The sequence below is a fragment of the Nicotiana tabacum genome, chromosome 13 (genome assembly GCF_000715075.1).
Source record: "Nicotiana tabacum cultivar K326 chromosome 13, ASM71507v2, whole genome shotgun sequence".
Taxonomy (NCBI): Eukaryota; Viridiplantae; Streptophyta; class Magnoliopsida; order Solanales; family Solanaceae; genus Nicotiana; species Nicotiana tabacum.
In genome coordinates, this window is record NC_134092.1 from 96,315,784 (window position 1) to 96,336,608 (window position 20,825).

The 20,825-nt window shown below is 35.2% G+C and overlaps 1 protein-coding gene across 2 annotated transcripts; it reads right to left on the reverse strand.

Moving 5' to 3' along the window:
• Window positions 1-8,270: 8,270 nt before the first annotated feature.
• LOC107795417 (vacuolar protein sorting-associated protein 26A) lies at window positions 8,271-20,144 on the reverse strand. Of its 2 annotated transcripts, XM_075228202.1 has the most exons (13): window positions 20,045-20,144; window positions 19,362-19,518; window positions 18,657-18,704; window positions 18,271-18,345; window positions 17,157-17,231; window positions 16,975-17,047; window positions 15,866-15,910; window positions 14,809-14,920; window positions 11,263-11,329; window positions 9,737-9,781; window positions 9,406-9,461; window positions 8,951-9,126; window positions 8,271-8,860 (listed from the first exon to the last, which is right to left on the reverse strand). In XM_075228202.1, exons 3-13 carry the CDS (start codon window positions 18,657-18,659, stop codon window positions 8,658-8,660), a joined length of 930 nt encoding a protein of 309 aa, XP_075084303.1. In that variant the 5' UTR covers window positions 18,660-18,704; window positions 19,362-19,518; window positions 20,045-20,144; the 3' UTR covers window positions 8,271-8,657. The 2 variants fall into 2 exon arrangements, with proteins under 2 accessions (XP_075084303.1, XP_075084302.1); XM_075228201.1 differs by lacking the exon at window positions 20,045-20,144 and having other exon boundaries at window positions 19,362-19,544.
• Between the last annotated feature and the right edge of the window lie 681 nt (window positions 20,145-20,825).

The following is a 20,825-nucleotide window of genomic DNA, read 5'->3' on the forward strand; positions in this document are numbered from 1 at the left end:
GTCTCCAAATCCAAACGAGATTGGCATGACCGTACGGAAGAAGCTATGTAGGCATACAGGACAACTCATCACACACCAATACAAGCGACCCCTTATTCACTTGTCTATGGAGTCGAAGTCGTTTTACCACTTAAGCGTCAAATACCTTCATTATGATTAGCTATTCAAGAAGGGATCATTGATGAATAAAATGCTCGACTTCGACTAAAAGAGTTGGAGTCTCTTGGTGAGAAGAGGTTGGAAGCTCAACAGAGTCTTGAATGTTACTAAGCTCGATTTTCTCGTGCGTTCAATAAAAGAGTTCGCCCAAGATCCTTTCAAGTAGGATATCAAGTCCTTGTCATACGAAGACCCATTATTACTTCCCACAAACTTGTAGGGAAGCTCACTTCAAAATGGGATGGGCCATATATCGTACAAGAAGCTTACTCAAGTGGGGCTTACAAGTTGGCTGATGCAAACGGCATGAGAACCGGCCCTATCAATGGAAAGTTTTTGAAGAAGTATTATCCTTTAAGTTACAACTCTCCTTGATGCACGACCCTAAACTGCATGCTCCTACACTCCTGGCCCGCATGAGTCTAAACTGTGTACGTCCCACCACCAAAAGAAAAGTCTACTAGGTTGAAAACCTCTAAAGAGGCGACCTAGGCAAAAGTTAGGACAAAAAAATAAATAAATAAAAAGTACGCTAGGTTGAAAACCTCGAAAGAGGCGACCTAGGCAAAAGATAGGACATAAAAAAATAAAAAAAATACCCATTCTGAACTACGGTATGATTTGATCCTCTTCCCCGAGGTACGTAGGCAGCTTAGAGTTTCATTATGAGTTCAGACACATAAGTTCAAAAGATACATAATCCCCCAATCGTTGTCTGAATGAAGTACGATGGAATGTAATTCATTCAATCAGCACTTGAAAATCAAGCTGAGATACCATTCTTCTGTTAAACTTTGGATCTTATTTGATTTTAAGGGGGAAAGCCGCTATGGTAAATTGGTGTCTTCAATAAAATGATTATAGTCTTTTAGGAGGCTACAAAAGTATTTGCATTGAAGTTTGGGATTCGCTACATTTTCATGTTCGCATGACTTTCAAGTTTGTTGGTCTTCATATTCGTTCACTATCCTAAAAAAAAAAGGGGGGGGGAGGGGGGGGAGAGAAGAGAGGCGTCAGAAAGGAACACAAGTATAAGAAGGAAGATTATCTGGCACGACATTTCAAATTTAGTGAGACTTAAACCCAAGATATTTGGTGAGAATTATGCTCTTGAATTTAAATTTGTGGCAATTAAAAAGTCTTGCGATCTCGAGGTTTCGACACCAAGATACAAAATTTTTGGTGAAGTCGCACTAATTTGGAACCGATGTCGGTATATCAGAAACCAAAGTCGAACTCGAACTATCATCCGAACCTATCCTTAAGGCATTAAATTTTATATTTTGGATATGTTTTAGATTTTGAAGTTTAGTTTTCAAGAAATCAAAGTGTTCGTGATTTCGACATTTCTACATCAAGATACAAAAGTTTTGGTGAAGTCGCGCAAATCTAAAATCGTCGTCGTGTCAGCATTTAATACTAATTTAGAACTATTATTTGAAACTATCCTTAAGGCATTAAATTTTGTATTTTAGAGATGTTATAGATTTGTAAGTTAAGTTTCCAAAAAATCAAACGGTTCGTGATTTTGGCTTTTGTATACCAAGATATGATTCGTTTGGTGAGACTGCACAAATCTGAACTTTTTAACATGGTGGAATCTAAAGTTGGTTTCAAAATATTATCTGGGGCAATTCTGAAGATGTTTGATTCTAAGTTTTGGATATGTTTTAGATATTGAAGTCTAATTTTCGAAAAATCAAACGGTTCATTATTTGGACTCTCCCATGACAAGATATGAATCTTTTAAGCGCATAAAGCTGAAAATTATGCGACTAAGATAAAAGTCGGACAATGTAAAGCAAAAGAGAAGTAATCTTATTTAAGATGAAATAAATATCTACTAGGTCAATCTAACATAAAGATAAAATGGGAGATAATGTTGATAGCCTAATCTAAACAGAACTTGTAGTTGATCAATTCTTGGCAGCTAGTCTCCGGGTTCTTCTTCTCCTCCTCCAGATTAGCAGAATCATCAATAGTCAGCAAATTTACGTTGTCATATGAAAAGACCTCAGTTTCGACAGCTGAAACTTTTGCTTGAATCTCTTCAACCTCCTTATGAGTCGCTTCTATAACACCTTCGTGATTCTCCCTCTCTTGTTGTAATGTCTGCAACTTCTTCACAACTCTCTTCAATTTCTTTTCACTAGAGGAAACTTTCTTGACTTTCTCACTTGCTTCAAGTTTGAACAATTTGAGATGCTCCTTAGCTTTGGAAATCAGCTCTAGCTTCTCATCTTCACTCGTCTTATCAGCCAAATTGGATTGCTATAGGTCATATGAAGCAGCAAGCTCGAAAAGAGAATCCGGTAAACACTCTAATGGATAAAGATCCAAAATATTCGCCTTCTTCATTTCCTCAAAAATCTCAGTGATTTTCTCACTATAAGATGGGAGTAATTCTGCACGAATTTTGTAGAGTCTATTGCAAATATCCTCCCAAAGTCCTAAGATGAATTCCTTTTTGCGATTAAAGACAATGCTCTTTCCTTCAAAAATAGATATTGCTACATTTGTCATTGGTGGAACGCGAGTTATCTCATTTAGAGTTTGTCTTTTTAGGGCTTTGTCATGAGGAAGAGATGATGCCTTTGAAGACGACTTCACCTTAGACGTAGGCCCTCTAATAGATTCATCACTCATTTGTGGCTTGTCGTGTGGGGACACCATCGGTTACCCAATGGAATTTAACTGCATAAGGAAAAGGCAAAGAAAGTAAGTAATTTTTAGTAAAGCTATTCGTTCAAAAAAAAAGAAGGGAAAAAGGTGAGGTGATTGTATTTTACCTCTTTGTTACAAGTTGTATGTGTTCTTGAGGGACTATCAACACTTGAAACCTCTACGATCTCTACTGGGTTAGGTCGTTTCCTTTTCTAATTTTGATTTTCATTGGTACTCTGGCTTGTATCTTGAGAAAATCGCGTGCTAAATGGAAGAACTGGAGGGTGTTTCTCTATATTTGTTGAAGTACACACTACCTCTTTCAAAGCTGCCTTTGAGGATTTAAGCTTCATTTTTTTTATGTTGGGTCACTACTTTTGGGATTAGAGTAGGTGGCTCTTTGACTTTTGAGAGCGTCTTTCCAAGGAGTAGTAAATTATAGCCCAGCATTGTCTACCAGAGCTTGTAAATTATCCTCGAGAAACTTACCATGCGCTTTCTCCTACCGTGACATATAATTGGTGGAGAAAAGCTTCTCCATAGGATCTCCCGTTGGGGGAAAAGCCGCACGTGACATAGACCGATATAGTGTGCAAATCCTCCAAAATCTGAGTCTTTCATCTAGAGAGGCGCTATGGATATCATTCTCCAAAAAATGGGGGACGTTCTGGTAAAACCCAAATTGACGATCAAATCGATGCGGGCTATATGGCTCGATGATGAATGAGTTATCATACCTCAAAGGGAGGTAGTTAAAATGTAAGCTCGTGAAGTAATTTGACTCCAACTCTTGAGGGGCCTCGTTATCCACATAATAATAATAAGGACGAGAATTAGTTAACATTGTTGGTGTCCAAACTATGTCCTCACCATTGTGGATGCGCTTTCTTGCATCCTTCTTGTCAAAGTACCTCGCGGCTCCCTCTCCTGAGTATGCCACCATCAAAGGGACAGACGGACCCTTAGCAAGTGGATAATGGTTTTTGAGGTAATGTGCAAGCCAACCGTAAACATAATAGATGGGAAAACGAGTATTTTTTTTTTCATGATCTAAAAAAAAGTATTTTCTATCATTTCAACAAAAAGAGTACTTTCTTTTTATGATGTAGAAAATATTTTCTTTCATGATGTAGAAAAAATATTTTCTTTTATTTTAACAAAGCGAGTACTTTCTTTTCATGATGTAGAAAAAATATTCTCATTTCAACAAATTGAGTATTTTCTTTTCATGATGTAAAAAAAAGTATTTTCTTTCATTCAACAAAATAAGTAATTCTTTTCATGTTGTATAAAAGATACTTTCCTTTTCAACAAAATAAAATATTTTCTTTTTAGTTATCGAGCTCAAATTTTAAAGTTGTTCTTGTGTGAAAAAATAAAGTAGCACATTAATTATCTCCTTTGGTTTTGTGTGAATTTTGAAAAGAATAATTAAATACTTGAAGAAAATCGAGTAGGGGGATACATGGGGATTTTGGGGAAGATGGTTGAGGGGAGTAGCATTAAAAATTATTTTTCTAGAAATATTTTATAATCTCTAACCAAACAGTAGAAAATATTTTTCGAAAAAAAAAATTCACTCACCAATCAAACAAAAAAAAATAATAATAAAATCACTTATTTTCAAGAAAACACACCGAAGTTTGTCTCTGTCGCTTCCAGATTAGCCAGAACAGGGAAACGCATTTTTTCGACCAAAGAAGCTAGGCAGTCGGCAGAGTTCTCTTGTAATTCCCGAGTGAGATTTTACTGTTTTGTTATTAGGCAGCCATTACTTTTTATAGCGTAATGAGTACGTTATTTTTTTTCTCTTTAAGCAGACATAATAGACGTTCATTTGCTAATGCATAGATACAAATTTTTCCAAATAAATTTACAATTTTTGTGTTATTTTCTAAATAAGAACAAAATCAGACCTTAAAGCTTATGGACCTGTTTCTCAGTGAGTCAATTATAATAAGTTAATTTATTATGTTAATATGTAGGATACATATTGTAGATTCTGTGAACGGATAAAAGTTGTTGTAAATAAAAATTAGTCCTAGTAGTTTTAGAAATAAACATAGTATAATACGGTAATACACATTTAGAAAAACTAGTATCTTATAGGTAGAATCATTTATAATTCTGAAAAAATTTCAAAATTATTACGCCCAATTCACAACTATTTTGGTTTAACATCTAGTATTCAACACCTATTTGCCTAACTAAATTCGGTTTGTAAGCTTATTAAGGGGCAAAGCGTTCCTTAACAAGAAGTTATTTATTTTTAGAACTCGAATCTAGGACATCTGATTATTTATTCAACACCTATTTGTGTAACTAAATTCGGATTGTATTGGACAAGCTTACTAAGGGGCAAAGTGCTCCTTATGAAGAAATTATTTATTTTTGTAACTTAAACCCAAGACATCTAATTAAGCATAAAGGTACCCAACAATTGCATAAACACTTTTTGATAGTCACATATTTCACAGCTGCATTAACTGAGAATCTTATGCTTTTTGACAAGAAATTCAAATCTATTTTTAAGAGAAAGGAAAAAAAACAAACAAAAAAGGTTTAAAGCAGGGGTAGGAGAAAGAAAGAGGGGACATGATCCAGAAGAAAAGGCCTTCCATAAGCATTATAATAATTTTCTGGAAAAAATTATACGCACCTTGTTTACACTTAACCAAAAACTATAAGGGGTGGAGCTAGAATTTTAGGTACAGGATCGGACAAATTCAGTAGCTTTTATTTTGATTTTATTAGAAAATCTATTAAATATGCATACATATTTAATTACAAAATGAGTAATTAAAATGAGCTGTGAATTCGGTAACAAATTCAAAACTCATAAATTTCAAATACTGACTTGGCTTCTAATGGCAAGATATGTGTCTTGAATATATACTTGATTTTATCACTCCATTGAGTTAAATGATATAGACAACATAAGTAGAGTTAAGTAATACTCCATATATTCTCAATTTAGTCTATAACTCTTTATGTTAAATTATTTTTGTGTAAATATTTCATGTAATTTTCTTTCAAAAAGGTTTTATTGGAGCAACTTTTCTTCATAGCCTAGTACTTCATTAACAAACAAGCAAAAATGAGGGGGGAAATAATGCATTTTATTCCCTTTCTGCACAAAGATGAGATCAAATTTAATCTTTTTGAACATTTATCTGCCAAAAGAAAAGGAGAAAAGAAAGAGATCTCTTCGTGGGTCAGAGTTACTATTGTAGTAAACTCCGTCACAGAAAATAGAGGTTTCTTTTTATTTTTCTAATATTTAAAGTAAACAAAACAACTGTCTTTAGGATAAGGATGAGGATGATTTGATAATTTTCCTTATGTTCCCATTACCAAAAAGTTTAGTTCAAAATTAAACCATTAATCAAGTTAATTTTGTCTAAATTCGTCATTAGTGGAAAGGGACAAGTAACCAAAAGGATCTTGATTAAACAAAAACAGAAAAGAATCTTTAGGGCACTCAATTTACAATTTTCTATTGGTTAATGCCTCATCAACAAGTTAATTAGATGAATCATCAAAGTGGTGAATTAGTTCAGATGGCAGTTCACGACCTCGATTATGAAAGATCCCATAACATTTATAATTAATTTCAATAATTGTTTATATAAAGTTTTCTTAGTTGTTCCGTTGTCCTTTATATGATCCTTTCACTAACATGTCTCTTATGACATTCACTAATAAAATAGCCTACAAAATTTTGTTATTTTTTATGATAATATTTACATTATTGAGAGGGAAAAAAAAACTTCTCTTTTGTCTTTTCAACAATGATCTTCGTAAGGTAATTCGGCTATTTCTTTCTTTATTAGTTGATTGGTACTTTATTCTTTTCAAGGTTCTTCATTTCTATATGTCCGAGTGCGACTATATATGGGATTGAATTGGAATTTAAGTTGAGATTTCCATTTTAATTGTTGATTGAATCATGATTTTTCGTTTTGTAAATACATTGTATGATTTTTTTTTCATCCTTCATATTATTGAATTATAATCTAGTACAAAACCCTACAATCTATTAGCTTGGATATTCTTTTGCTATCATTTTCTCTTGATGCTCCAAGTTCTTTTTCCAAGTCCTCTTGGAATATCCCGACAAAAAACTAAAAGTCATTTAGGAAGTAATCTTTGAACATCAAAAGAATAATAATAACGTAGATTTAGTAGTGGGGGCATTGTCAACTTCAACATATAAAAATACGGGATCATTGATAGCTTAACTTATTTAACTCCAGCAATTATTATATATTTTTTCTTTCAACAATTATACTATTCCTGCTTAGCACGATAGCACTAGTTTTATTTGTTTCTGAGTGGAAGTGATGTGTACCAAGGTGATAATGTAAAACATAAGTAAATAAAACATATGAACATTAATATGCTATTTAATCAAGCAGACTTTTAAAAAGAAAAAAGAAACTTTAGGCAGAACGAAACAAAACAAATCAATGAGTTCATTATAATGATAACTTTTTTCTGTGTTATAAAACAATAAAAGAAGAAGAAGAAGAGTATTACAGAGAAAAGTAGGGAAAAAGAATTGTTATTGATTTGGTATGAATTACAATGGAATAAAACCTATCTATTTACAGGAGGAAAGTGACTTAGCCACAAAGTAACATACCTTAAAATCTCTCGAAAATATAAACATTCACCTTAAATACAATTCTATTTATAACACCATGACTGTTTTACTTGTAGAATTTTACTCTCTTTTTTTCTTTCCTTTTTCTGCTTTGATATCGTAACTCATCCACTTTAATATAAGCTATGGATCAATACGCGTAAGTTGCTTCGACTGATGTGATTGTTTTCATGTCAAGATGCTTAAATGTCAAACAGATAACAATACGATTTCTTGTAATGCAATTCCAATTCTATAATCAAATTCTATCTACAGTAAGAAAAGTAAAGTATTTGGGTACACCGTTTTCTTCTTGTCCTAATCCTTGTCTGCCAAGTTGGGAAGTAGTTGATATGATTTGCGTCAAATGAAATTAGGTTTGCTACAGATCTCACAAATTCACTATCTGATTGCCATGTTAAGAGTTCAAATCTCAATTACCTGTTGATTTCTCGTCCAATTCAGTCTTTCTCATTCCACTGTTAATGGACGAAAAAATATAGAGTAGCACAGAAAACAGGTCTTTAGAGACAGAATATTCCTTGTAAATTTTAACAAGGATCACATAGATTTGAAATTACTAAAACGCATTCATAGATGGCTCAGGGTAGTTGGAGAAGAAACACTATATTACACATGTTGACACCACAAATTACAAAATCAATCAAACGTTACTCACGATGCACAAGGTTCCTAACAAAACAAATGTTCATAAAAAGACAGAAAAGGACTATAGTAGCAAAAGAAAATGAAAAGAGAACGCAAAAGAATAAAAATAAAAATAAAAGTAGAAGTAGAGGAATCAATGATAAGTCACTCATGACATTATCGGAGAAAAGCAGCAAAAATACAATAAAACCCTTAGAGCAACAAAAGAAGAAGCAATCAAGATAAACATCCAATGCAATACAAAGTACAACGAGCTAAATTAGGTTTTCTTATTGCGGTTTAACTTAAATCCCTTGTCCCTTTGACCCAGTATTTCTCAAAAACATCAACTAGAGATTCCAACTCCAATATTCATGTACACAACTGCCTACTCTATACAAATTGCAAGTATGTTCTCCCAGATACCGCAATCTACCAATAAAAAGTCATTTCAGCACCTTTGTAAAATGGCCATCTCAAGCGCATAAAGAAATCTCAGAATACAAAGATCGAGGCAGAATAGCAAGGTAATAAGCCATTCTCAAGCGCCAACAGCTTGATTTATTACGGAAGTTTCTGCTAGGCGGAACATAGTGATCTCTTGCTGCTTGAAGTACCGACGGTCCTCTTCATCAACAAGAACAAGATTCAGATAGTATTTCACACTAAATTTGTTGTTGATATTACGATATGTTGGAGTCAGTTCATATGGACTAAGGAAGAGTCTAATGGGTATTGATTCGCCTGGCAATAGAGCACAAACATCAACAATATATTAACCAAAAGCCAATGAAGAAGATAACTGCTGGACTATTAAAGGGTGACTGAATATACCTCTGACGGGGGCACCATCCATCAACTCAAACTTGGCCAGCGTCTCCGTTTCAACATGGGTATTTGCCCCAGAACCTGTTGATTCTCGGCGTCTGATCTCAAGATCCATGTTCTTAATCTTAATTCTTACAAGAAGAAAATATATTTTTCCTATGATAACATCTTTCAGATGATACCTGGAATATTATATTGCACATCAGAAGAGGCACTTCTAATCAGTAGATACTTCCATGCGAAAAAACATTAACAAATACACAGAACATGAGCATGAGTTGTTTTCAGGATTAGAGCGAACAAACAGACACTAATGTAAATCAAAGCTGTTCCCCTCATACTAAAGCAACACATCTAAACTAGGAGTAAGTGATCTTGACAGTTACAATTGAACATTGTAATAGTTGAAAAGGTGGGGCATGAAAATCCAAAGACACAAACTACTATTACGTTTTACTCACTTGCTTTTATTGTACTCGAACTCAATATGAAGGCAATCTTCAATTCCGACTTCCATCTGCAAATTTAAACAATAGAAACAGATAAGCACCCCTAGCAGTGCAATTCTCCTCTCCGATACCTATTGCGATCCTCAGATGCGAGTGTCCTGATATCACCACCATGTCAGCCACTTTTGTTATAAGTACCATGTCCATTAGTCAGACTTTTGAGCCATTTCACTCCCAACCCAGTAAGCTGTCTAATATTGCTTTCCTTTTCATGTTTCCGTGTACAAGTTTAATGAAAATGTGGGTATATGTGAATGCAGAAAAATCTAGAAAGGAATATTACCTTAATACTATTGTTGATTGAAGGAGGTGGGCTGTAGTTGCGCACCTGATTCAAAGTCAGGCATAAACTCAGCAAGTACTCTTTCTTTAGAAGAATAAACTCAGCAAGTACTCAATATAGTAACACTCAAGATCTCCATGAAACAGGTTCAAAATTAACCAACTAGAAACGAATCTGAGATGCAGAAAGTATTATATAAATTCGGTAAAATACATAACTTACCCCTGAACTATGACCAAAATCCTTGTTACACACCTTCTGGGAACGAATATTACTTTACACACCCAACCTTTCCAAAGTGTATCTAAGACACATTACTTTGCCCACGTGGACAGTGCGTGTTTTTCCCAACAAATGGGTCGCGTGAACAGAAGAATTTTGTGTCAGCTGTCAATTTTTTTTTAGTTTTTTAATATTTTAAATTGAGTCATCTTCTTCCTTTTTTAAAATTCTGCCATGGCTACTCCTTGAGCTCCACCACCCGATCTCCTTCTTCTCAAATAGACATACCACGATTTCTCATATCTCTTCTCGTTGATTAGTTTTTAGTTTTTTTTTTCAGATCTTTTGTCGAGAAATTTAGATTAGATTTCAGCAGTTAAAGCTTTTTGTAGCTCCGCCAAAAGCTTGCCTCAACCTTTTGCATAGAAGATATTTTCTTTTTTGCAGAGAAGCTTAACTTGAGTTTTACCCGTGGCGAAGTCGAATTTTCCGGAAGCAAGAATTTTCCGAAATTATTTCCAACTATTAAAGCTTGATTCAATTTCAGCGGAAAAGATGGAGTTTTGGGTGTGTTTTCTGGTGATTTTTGTTAGTTAATGGTGGCTTTGTTATTAAGTAAAAGGTGGAGGAAGAGGCTATGGTGTTTGATAATGAAGAGAGGAGGAAGACAGCCATGGTAGTTTAGATGGGGAAGATGAGAGGTATAACTGTAATTTTAATTATTTTATTTTTTAAATGACACGTGTCACTGTTTGATTGGTGCGTGATATTACACATTCTGAAAAACTGGTTAAGAAAAAAGTAGTGTGTCTTAGATACACTTTGGAAAGGTTGGGTGTGTAAAGTAATATTCGTTCCCAGAAAGTGTGTAACAGGGATTTGGGCCATAGATCAGGTGGCAACTTATGTATTTTGCCTATAAATTCCATGTCGGCCCCTTCTCCGAACTTATTCTTTCTTTTGGTGGTTCCAGCAAAATGCCCTATAGACCCTTTTTTTCTTTTCCTTTATTTTTTGGGTGAAATGCAAATTCAGAATGCCCTAGACTCTTTTATTCAAAGTAAAGAGGCAAAGGCTGCTAACTAGATAAATCTAATTTTGAGCAACCCTAAATGAGTATTGAGGGTAGGCCATTAAGATAATGTGAATTTTTGACAAGATACGTCAAGAACACAAGATTAATGAACTTCAACAATCCAACAAATGGAACGAAGGAAAATGTATGTCATTACTCATTAGGACTTCATAAGGTACGCCGACTATTTAAAATTGGCAAAATAAGAATGAGAGAAAGAGAATTTTACCACAAAGTCTTGATATTCAACTATGCTACCAGCATAACCACGGGTGATAGTAACTTTAAGGATATACCTAAAGCCAACACAAAATTCCAGAGAATAATTGTCGTTAGTCCGGCATAAGATCTATCAAACTGCTGACAAAACTAACATTTTAGCCAGAACACATGTAACATGGACGACCAGGAACAGTATATTACGAAAATTAATGGACATACGTACATGGATGATCAGGAACAGTAAATTAGGAAAATTAATGGACACATACATGGACGACCATGAACAGTAAATTAGGAAAATTAATGGACACACGTACACTACACCACAGTAGAGTGTGCATTCTTTGATTCAAATCTCCATGACTAATTTCTGAAATCCTCATATGTTAGTCTTATTTCCCATTCAGCTCTTCAAAACTTATGCAAACCACTTTCAAAACCTCAATTAAATTGATACAGAATGAAAGCCCATTTTTATCTTTCTGGTTCAGTAATTGGTACTTCATACTTCATATTCTTCTGGCTAATTCGAGTATTTTCAGTAAACTGCCTCACTTTCACACATTTCAGATGCTAATATGCTCGTCTTTAAAAATGGCCAGCCACACTTCCTTTTTTTTGGATAACTAGAAAATTCTCCAGGACCAGTGGCACATGGTTCAAAGCTTGGTAAATTAGTGGACCTACCCTTTAAATACCAAACTTTTGACTGCCACAGGATTCAAACATATGAATTGTGTTTAACCAACACACCACATGCTGCAATCTTACCACTAGACCTTGATTTCCATGAAAGAAAAGGGTCAGGCTGAGGGAGTATGTACATCAAGATCAATACTTAGGAATACTTATAAGCTGTGGGGAGAATTTCAGCAGAATATTGAACCAAAAGTGGGGGATGGAAAGAGAATAAAGTTTTGGGAAGATACCTGGTTGGCAATTGGGAAGTTTAAAGACAAGTTCCTATTTTGTATAGCCCAACTGTTAACAGTCTGCTTAATTGATTTGCAGGAAATGGTTGGTAGCTATCATTCAGGAGAAATTTCAATGACTGGGATGTTTCTGAAATCAGTCAACTTCTAATTTATTGGAGCATATTACTCTAGATGTTAGTAAGATGGATACTCGGATCTGCAACTTTAGCAGGAACGGAATACTTTCCTGTCAAGAGCTGCTACAGCACTATGTTGCTCGGACTCTTCGAAAATGTGGCCGGATACGTGTCGGATCCTCCAAAAGTAGTGCATTTTTGAAGGATCCAACACGGGTGCGGGTATATTTTGGAGAGTCCGCGCAACATAGCTACAGCATGCTGCAAGGAAACTGTAGCAACTGGGAGGTGGACTGTCCATGAAAAATGCTATGGAAGACTAAGGCACCTTCAAAGGTTGCTAGCTTTGACTGGGTGACTGCAGACAATGCTTGTTTGACTCAAGAGCTGCTACAAAGGAGGGGCTTTCAACTGTACAGCAGATGCTTTTTTTGTGAGAAAGAACTAGTCTTCTAGTCACCTGTTTGCTTCACTGTGAAAGTACTTGGCGGATTTGGGCAATGTTCCTGAATATTTTTAGGGTTGTCGCAAGATGTGAAGAGTCTTCTCCTTAGTTGGCAAGGACAGAAAGTTGGCAGCAGATCTAAGCTGATATGGAAGACTATCCCTTTATATGTCATGTGGAATATTTGGCTTGAAAGAAATAAAAGATGTTTTCAAGGAGAGAAACATGTATCTTATGTAAAATATAGTGTTTACAGGGGTATTAGTTTGGTGTAGGAACCTGGAAGTTCAGGAGGTGACGCAACTTCTTGGCTTTCATGACTCTATGAGTTTAAAGATGTAATGGAGCAGTTGTCCCATCTCAAAAAGATGTAACGAGGCAGTTGTAACATTTTTTTGCATCTTTGCAGTATCTATCACCATACAGAGAAGATAACTTTTTTGTCGCTCTAGTTTTGTATATCATTTCCATAATATTTTTGACACCACCTTTGTTTTCCAAAGGATTGTATTGAGATCTCACTACATGTCCTTCCACGCCATTCTATCACTACTTCCGCGATGCCAGTACTATAAACTTTCAAAAGAAGCTCCACTTTACCCTAATCCCAATCTTGACTAGATCCTCTGAAAGATAAATCAGTTGAGTAAAGACAGTATAAGCGTTGTAAACATCCTGGGCAGAACTTTTGTAACTTTGGCAATGGATTGGAGCAGTAGACTTTGTAGACTCCTTACTTGACTAAAAGAGTTGGTCCATGAGAACTTCTGTACACTTCTAGTACCAACTTAGTGGTGTTCTTGTCAATAACATTTTACTTCGCCTACCCAGTTTATCGTTTAAGGATGAAATCATGACTAAGGGCAACAGACACAAATTGGTGGCTCAAACTAATAAGCTGGAGAAAGATTGGTGATAAAGGAGAGGCAGAAATGAGAACTTTAAGTGAAATAAAGTTCGACTCTTTTTCTTTTGTGTCTTCTCAGTCATTTTCAAAATCAGTTTGTATCTACTACTTTTACTTTAGAGGTTGTATATATTATCCAAGTAAAAGATGGTCATCTCCTAATATTCTGATTGGTTATTGGGTCGAAACAAACTAATGAGGAATGTCCAGTTATCACCTTTAGCTTTTTTTTTTTTTTTTTTTTTTGGGGGGGGGTGGTTTGTTTAACTGCTTCAAGAATTGCAATATAAATGGTTGACAAGTGAGGGGAAGCAATATTCTCATTATATGCTTCTATGCATCCTGTCACACATAAATAGAACAAGATTTTGTTTTTTGAATGAAAGAATATAACAAGCTTTTCTTCAGAAAATAATTTCATGCTTTGACATCTTATCACCTCTCAGCATTCTATGGTGAGTTCCATAATTTGATAAACAAAGCCCTCCATGATCCATAAGTACCATAACTTCTCTTGGAAATTGTAGGCAATCAGCTAGCCACCAAGTTGCTTTTTTTTCTTTTTTGATAACTGAAAAATCCCTGAAGGCCAATGATACACAGTTCGAAACTTGGTGAAAAATGGGCCCGCCCTCTACTACCAACTTGCCTTTTGTGCACGTTATGAATTATGATTAATATACCACTAACTGCCTAATTTGTTTGATCATGTCACAGAAATCATCCAACAAGCTAGAACTCTTCTTACGTAATAATATCAAGATAGATTAATGCAACTTCACATATCAGAAAAACTCTGCAACCTGTTCTGACTACCAATAAGTGTAGCTACAATTAATTAATAAGTTTCCATAAAATTTAATCTGAAATAGAACTGAGGCAAATAAACCAGGAAGCTATGATGTGCCCAACCTTGTTGGAATCATCACTAGTCTAGAAATCAATCATATTGAACCGTGCGCTACTTGCGCTTAGGAATTTCCCATTTATCAGGGAAAAAAAGTCTAGATTCAATCACATACAGTACCAAATAAACCTCTATGGCGGAAACAAACAATTAAAAATCCTTTCCACCAAAAAAAAAACAAGGCAGAAACTGTATAAAAGTATCATATATATGCTGCAAGGTTCCAAAACAAAAGAAACTTACCTAAGTCGGACATTAACACCATTATACGTTTCATAGGGCATTTCAACAGTTGAAAACTCAAAAGGATATGTTTTCCTTTCATAAATTTCACCAGGAACATCCAGTTCTCGAACTGCAAAAGAGAGAAATATTAAATGCAGAAAATGAAGTAATATATAAGGAAAGACCAGCGGGAAAATGTACAAGGAAAGTTTGAGACCATAATTTGAAGTGGATGTCAAAGCAGTAGACGGAGTATTTTATGTCAAATAACTTACAACACCTAAATAGCATACACTAGACAACAGCTCAAATGGAAATGCTTTAGCTCATTGCAGTCCAACAAAGATAAGTAGAAATAACCTAACTTATAGGTTAACATGCCACAATTGGCAATTGAAGAACACCGAATATTGGGCTCTCTGACAAAAATCTGCGGCTAGATTGACAGGAAACTTGTCTCTCTGGACCATGGATAAATAAAGCAAAGTCGACGGTTCAAGCAAAAGAATGAACAGGCTGCCAGGCACAACTATAATGCCATGACGGGACAACAGAACAGTAGTAGAAGAGAAAGGGAAAGGAGAGTCTAGCAACCTCAACGAATTTCCAAGGAAAAACCATTAAACGAATTCTGCATAATGCACCTAAGAACAACAAAGGCTGTATAAAAATAACAGAAATCAATCATGATTCTCAATTCTTGACTATGAAGAATGTAAAATATTGAGAAGCTGCAAAATGTAGTATTCCGGCTAAAATTATAGTTAAATATGATAGGTTCTACAGATTATGACAACTTCTAAGACAAGTAAAGATCAGAACAAAATAGAAGCGTTAGACTACTCACCGAGGTCCCATGAACAGGAAGTATGAGAAACTCTCAGCAAAATCAATGTACTAGAATACCCATAGACTCTAAAAAGTTAACACAATCTAACCTGATAGTAGCTCACAAGTCAGAAGCTACAGTTAAATTTAAACAAGACAACCAACAAAACATGTTTCACAGGTTCACTCAGCTAAGCAATAAATTTTCCTTTTCTGCTTCCACTTGCATCATATATGATATACTTACCAAGGGAGGTGAAGTCGTAAAAGTTTCCCCTGTCAAAGTACATTTCTGGACAAGAGAAAAAAAACAATAGCAACATGAATTAATTATCCACAGCAGGTATATCAGCCAAAAAAAAAAAGTCATAGATGTGATGTGCAATATGTAGAATGCTGCATAGCCAAATAAAGACTACAAATAAAACAATTATAACAGCAAGAAACCATACATTTACTGAACTAAAAATTTATAGCAAAGCAAACATGAACGTACAAAAGAGAAGCTGCGAGGAGGAAAGCTTGTTTTTTGTTTTGGATAAGTCAAGTAGATGTTCTAATTGTTATGCAGTTTAGCCGATAAAGACTATATACAGAAAAATTATACCAGCAATTTAAGTGAACTATATAGTTTTTTTATTAATGCTAGTTCTTCCTTTTTTGAATGTCAAGCAGCAGGTTCCCCACACACAATGAAACATCATAACCATGAATCGAGGTGATAAGGATAAAACAAGAGGAAAAAGGCAGGCTTATTCATTTAAGTATAGGATAATTAGTATGAAGATATAAGCATACTAACTGAAAACAAAGCTTTTTTATAACCGAGAAATCCTCGAGGCCAATGGCACACAGTTCGAAACTCGGTGAATAATGGGTCCGCCCCTCTACCGTTCTCCACTTAAATGTCACGCTTTGTTTGTGGCAGGGTTCGAACCAGTGACATGCACTTAACCCACACATCATGTGCGGTGCTCTTATCACTAGAGGGGGGGTAAAAAAAGCAGCTATTTCTGAAAATTGATAGCAAGCAGCATGCAGTCTGCGCAACTGATAAGCAGAGTTTTTTTCTCCTTTGAGAAAGAAACAGATAAGCAGAGCTTCACCGCAACCTTAGCTGAATTATCAGTTAGGAAAAGAGGTTACTTTAGTCCAACCCACTTCCCACACCTCAACGAAAGAAAAAAAAAAATAGAAGCAGATCATAGAGAGCAATGGGTATATTGATATGTGGGGAGAGAGTTCAAACTGGAAAAGAACAATATAATTTTAATCTCAACATTTGCCGTCAATGCACTTGATTGAGCAGGACACGAAACTGCAAATTGTTAAAATTGTGACCAGTTGGCAGCTCACCTATCTGGCCAAGAAGCTCAACTTTGATCCCATTATGTTCAACCTTCTTTCCTGATACTGGCTCTACAGAAATCTGAAGTCACAAGAAACTACATTCTCAAGAAAAGGTAAAGGATACCTTTCTACAAGTAACAAAATAAAAGAAAATTATAAGAATCAAAAGTATGCCACATGAAAAGTACCTTGCCAGCAATGTTTTCTTGACTTTGGAAAAGTGGGACCATAACAGTTTGACCATTTTCCTTCTTCAACGGGACCTAACAGAAAATAGATAATCAAGAATAACACGCAACAAGCAAACAGTAAACTTGTAAAGTCAAAACATCTCCAGTTTTGTTCTGACCGTTCAAATCAAAAAGATTGCACCTATTCTTTTTCTTTTCAATTTTTTTCAAGTCATATAGGTTGCATCTATTTACATGCACATTCAAGGGCATTGCATCTTGTTTCACACTACATCTGCTTTACGCTAATTAGACATATAACTGCAGCATACATCTGATCTGGAATTCAATATTCAACTTCTCCTTTTTAAAGTCTTTTTGTTAAGGCGTCCCAATAATGTAAAAGTAACATGCTTATTGTTATTACTTCCTCTATCGACCATTCTATCATATTCCTTAACTCTAGGTTACTAGATAACTTATATTGTTCACCACATAAACATGATATTATAGTTCTTATGCCACGAAGATAGAACTGCGCTTAAGGTTTGATGGTTTTTCTATATATTTAAACAGGACATGTCATGTCCTTATTTTCTGATACTACATTATCTGTCATGCAGAAATACTTCTTTTTTGGGATAGGTGAGTCATGTAGCAATACTGTACCAAAGTCGATTAAAATAAGATTTCATAGACATCTAGCAACAAGGTTGAACTTCGATCCACAATTGATGAATTTAATATCAAATAAAGAGACCAACTAGCAGTGTTTAGGTCATCAAAGGGGGGTTATTATCCCATGGAACAACAAACTGTTAGCCGAAACAAAGAAGAAACAATATATCAACTATGTTTCCCATCCAGTTTGTGAAACATATATTGAGCATTTTTTTACCTACTGGCTATCTTACACCACTGAAGACAAAATGTTTCCACCAACATGACTAAAGCTCCTGGTCAGCTAATAAAATGAAAATGACAAACAATAAGCACATCCATGAGCAGAAGTTTCTACACGCAACTGCAGATTATGGCATCAATCTCCGCCGACGGCTTCATCTTCATTGATAAGTGTTATAAACATGATAAGAGCTATAACCAAGAAACAAGACTAACACTGGTAACCTACCGGTTTCCGGGATTTCCCATCAGAAAATGTGATTGAGATGTTGCATGCTGGCTTGAACGCTCCAATTATATAATTCTGCAAGAAGGATGCCCGATCACTTCAAAGACCAGTAATCATGGGCATATGGTTTTAAAAAGTTGGTATTTTAAGCATTAGTTTTGCATTAAGCATGCAGGAATATCAACATGTATCTATATACAGGAGGTAGCCAATAGCTGATGTTGAAATTGAAAGGCCAATTACACACTCGCACAGATAGGAAATTAGACAAACATGTATGTATGTGTGTGTGCGCGCGCGCGCGTGCAATCACACACACAGAGAGAGCTATGTGGTAGCATAAGAAGCATATGTCCAACAACAATAAGCAATTGGTGAAACTTTACCATGTTATAAGAACTGCGTACTGGACCAACACTCTATCTTAGAAGAACCTGCATATGACACATACTTCAAGATTAGAGCTTGCAACATAGGAATAGCTACATACAGTTCATTCTAAAAAGTTACTTAGAGATGTTAACTATCAAGTTCTTTGAACACACCAACATTAACAAGGGATCCAAATGGATAGACAGATTTGCAGTTGAAGGGGTATTTTTAAATCAGATTAAAAGGTACGATATTGAAATCATTATTCAGTAATCCAAATGTATTTGTAAGACTTGAATTTACGGCTTTCTTACTGAAAATTCACAATGTAACAATTAAAGATCTCAACTTTAGGCCTTCTTCTCTTCTTCTTTTTTTCTTTGAGATAAATCTTCCAGGAATTAGGCAATAAGAAATAAAATCAGATTAATACTCCATAAGAAATTTGAAGTCAACAACAAATGTGAAGAAAATAAGAACGCAAATAAAGTTGTGAGATCACAAACAACAGTGAGAAATCGGGATGTAGCCACTCGATCATGCATTGGGAGCAAACGCATAGAATTAAAACCAGTTCATCAAAAGAATTGAAACACAATTCAGAAATTCGCATTCTAAACAAAAATTTCGTAGGAAAAAAGGAATTAGGGTTTTACTGATTAGATGAGGAATTAGGAAATTTGAAGAGGAAAAGAAAACGGAAGAGCTTGTTAGCTTACAGCTGGATTTCGCCGAAGAAAGAGATCGTGAAAGAGCTCGCCGGGAGAGGAGCAAGTGTGCAGCGGAGGTAGAGTGGTCGATCAAGCCGAGATGGCAGATGTGTTACAAGTACCCTCAACAATGGTTTTGTTTGACTGTTGCATACGAGCAGGGTTCCTACAAAAATACAAAATTGGAACCAAACCGAAGAAGGTGAAAAATAAAATTAAAAAAACATACCAACATAAAAAGAAAAAAAGAAATATATATATATATATACACACACTATATATATAAAAAGGGAAATGATCAAATTGCACCTTTGCTATTTGAAATTGAGTAATTATGTACTTTGTTAAACTTTTGGCTTAATATTACCCTAGCATTAAGAGAAAGGTAAGTTTCAATGTACATATATTTTAGGGAGAGTTTACTCCAAACCATCATCTAGCATTGAGGTAAGATTACAGATGATATTTTGGAATTGTTTGCATGAATCCTATACATAATTAAACTATAAAAATTTATTAAATCGAAAATTTTGACATTTATAATTAAATTGTTGAATCTAATGGACAATGGGTGATTTGCAAAAGATTAATAAGACCGTTGACCTAGAAACTCTATGGATTAATGTAAAGGATTTTGTGTGGTATTGGTTAGAGGTTTTTATTTTAATAGAGAGAGTTGAGGAATATCTCACTTGATGAGCTCCCTGGCGTCCATAGTTGAAGTGGAGGGTTCAAACCCCGTCAGTAGGATATGTGGCATTTCATTCACTTCTCCTCCTTCCCTGCCCCTGATGTAAAAAAAGTTCTATGGATTAATAGGAATGATCACATTTGGCTAACTTTACCGGAGGTTAAATGTCGACCTAAAATTCAAGTTTGAGTAATGAGTTATTTGGATGTATTTGACATTGTTAAACCTCATCAGTGTAGATTGTCGCTCCTTTTCTTGACTAAGTTTTGACGTCATAGTTATATTTTTTTTAGCTTGGAGTAGAGACCTTATCCCCCTTAAATGCTCATTATTAGTAAACTAAATGTTGAACGATCGTGAAATAGCATGAAAGCCTTGAAAGATGTTTGGGCAACCATGTATATGTGGGAACGAGTTTGTAAGTTTAATTTTGGAATATGTTGAGTTTTTGTGATGTCCATGACGGAGAGCGGACCGATGAGTACACGTCAAGCAGGAATGGTAGGCTTCTAGGTTGGCAAGCTTTTCAAGAAGGGATGCACATGTCATCTTAGGCGTATCCCACGTCGAAATGGGAGAGAAAGTGTAACGACCCGGCCTGTCATTTTGAGTATTTTAGTCATGTTCCCTATTTGATACTTTACATATGTGTATTTGTGATTATGTGACTTGTCCGGGTGATTGGTGCATTTTCAGGAGAGTTTTGGATTGATTAGGAAAACTTAGTCCCTTGGTTGGAGGCTTAGGTTATAAAAGTTGACAGTAGTTTGACTTTTGTGTAT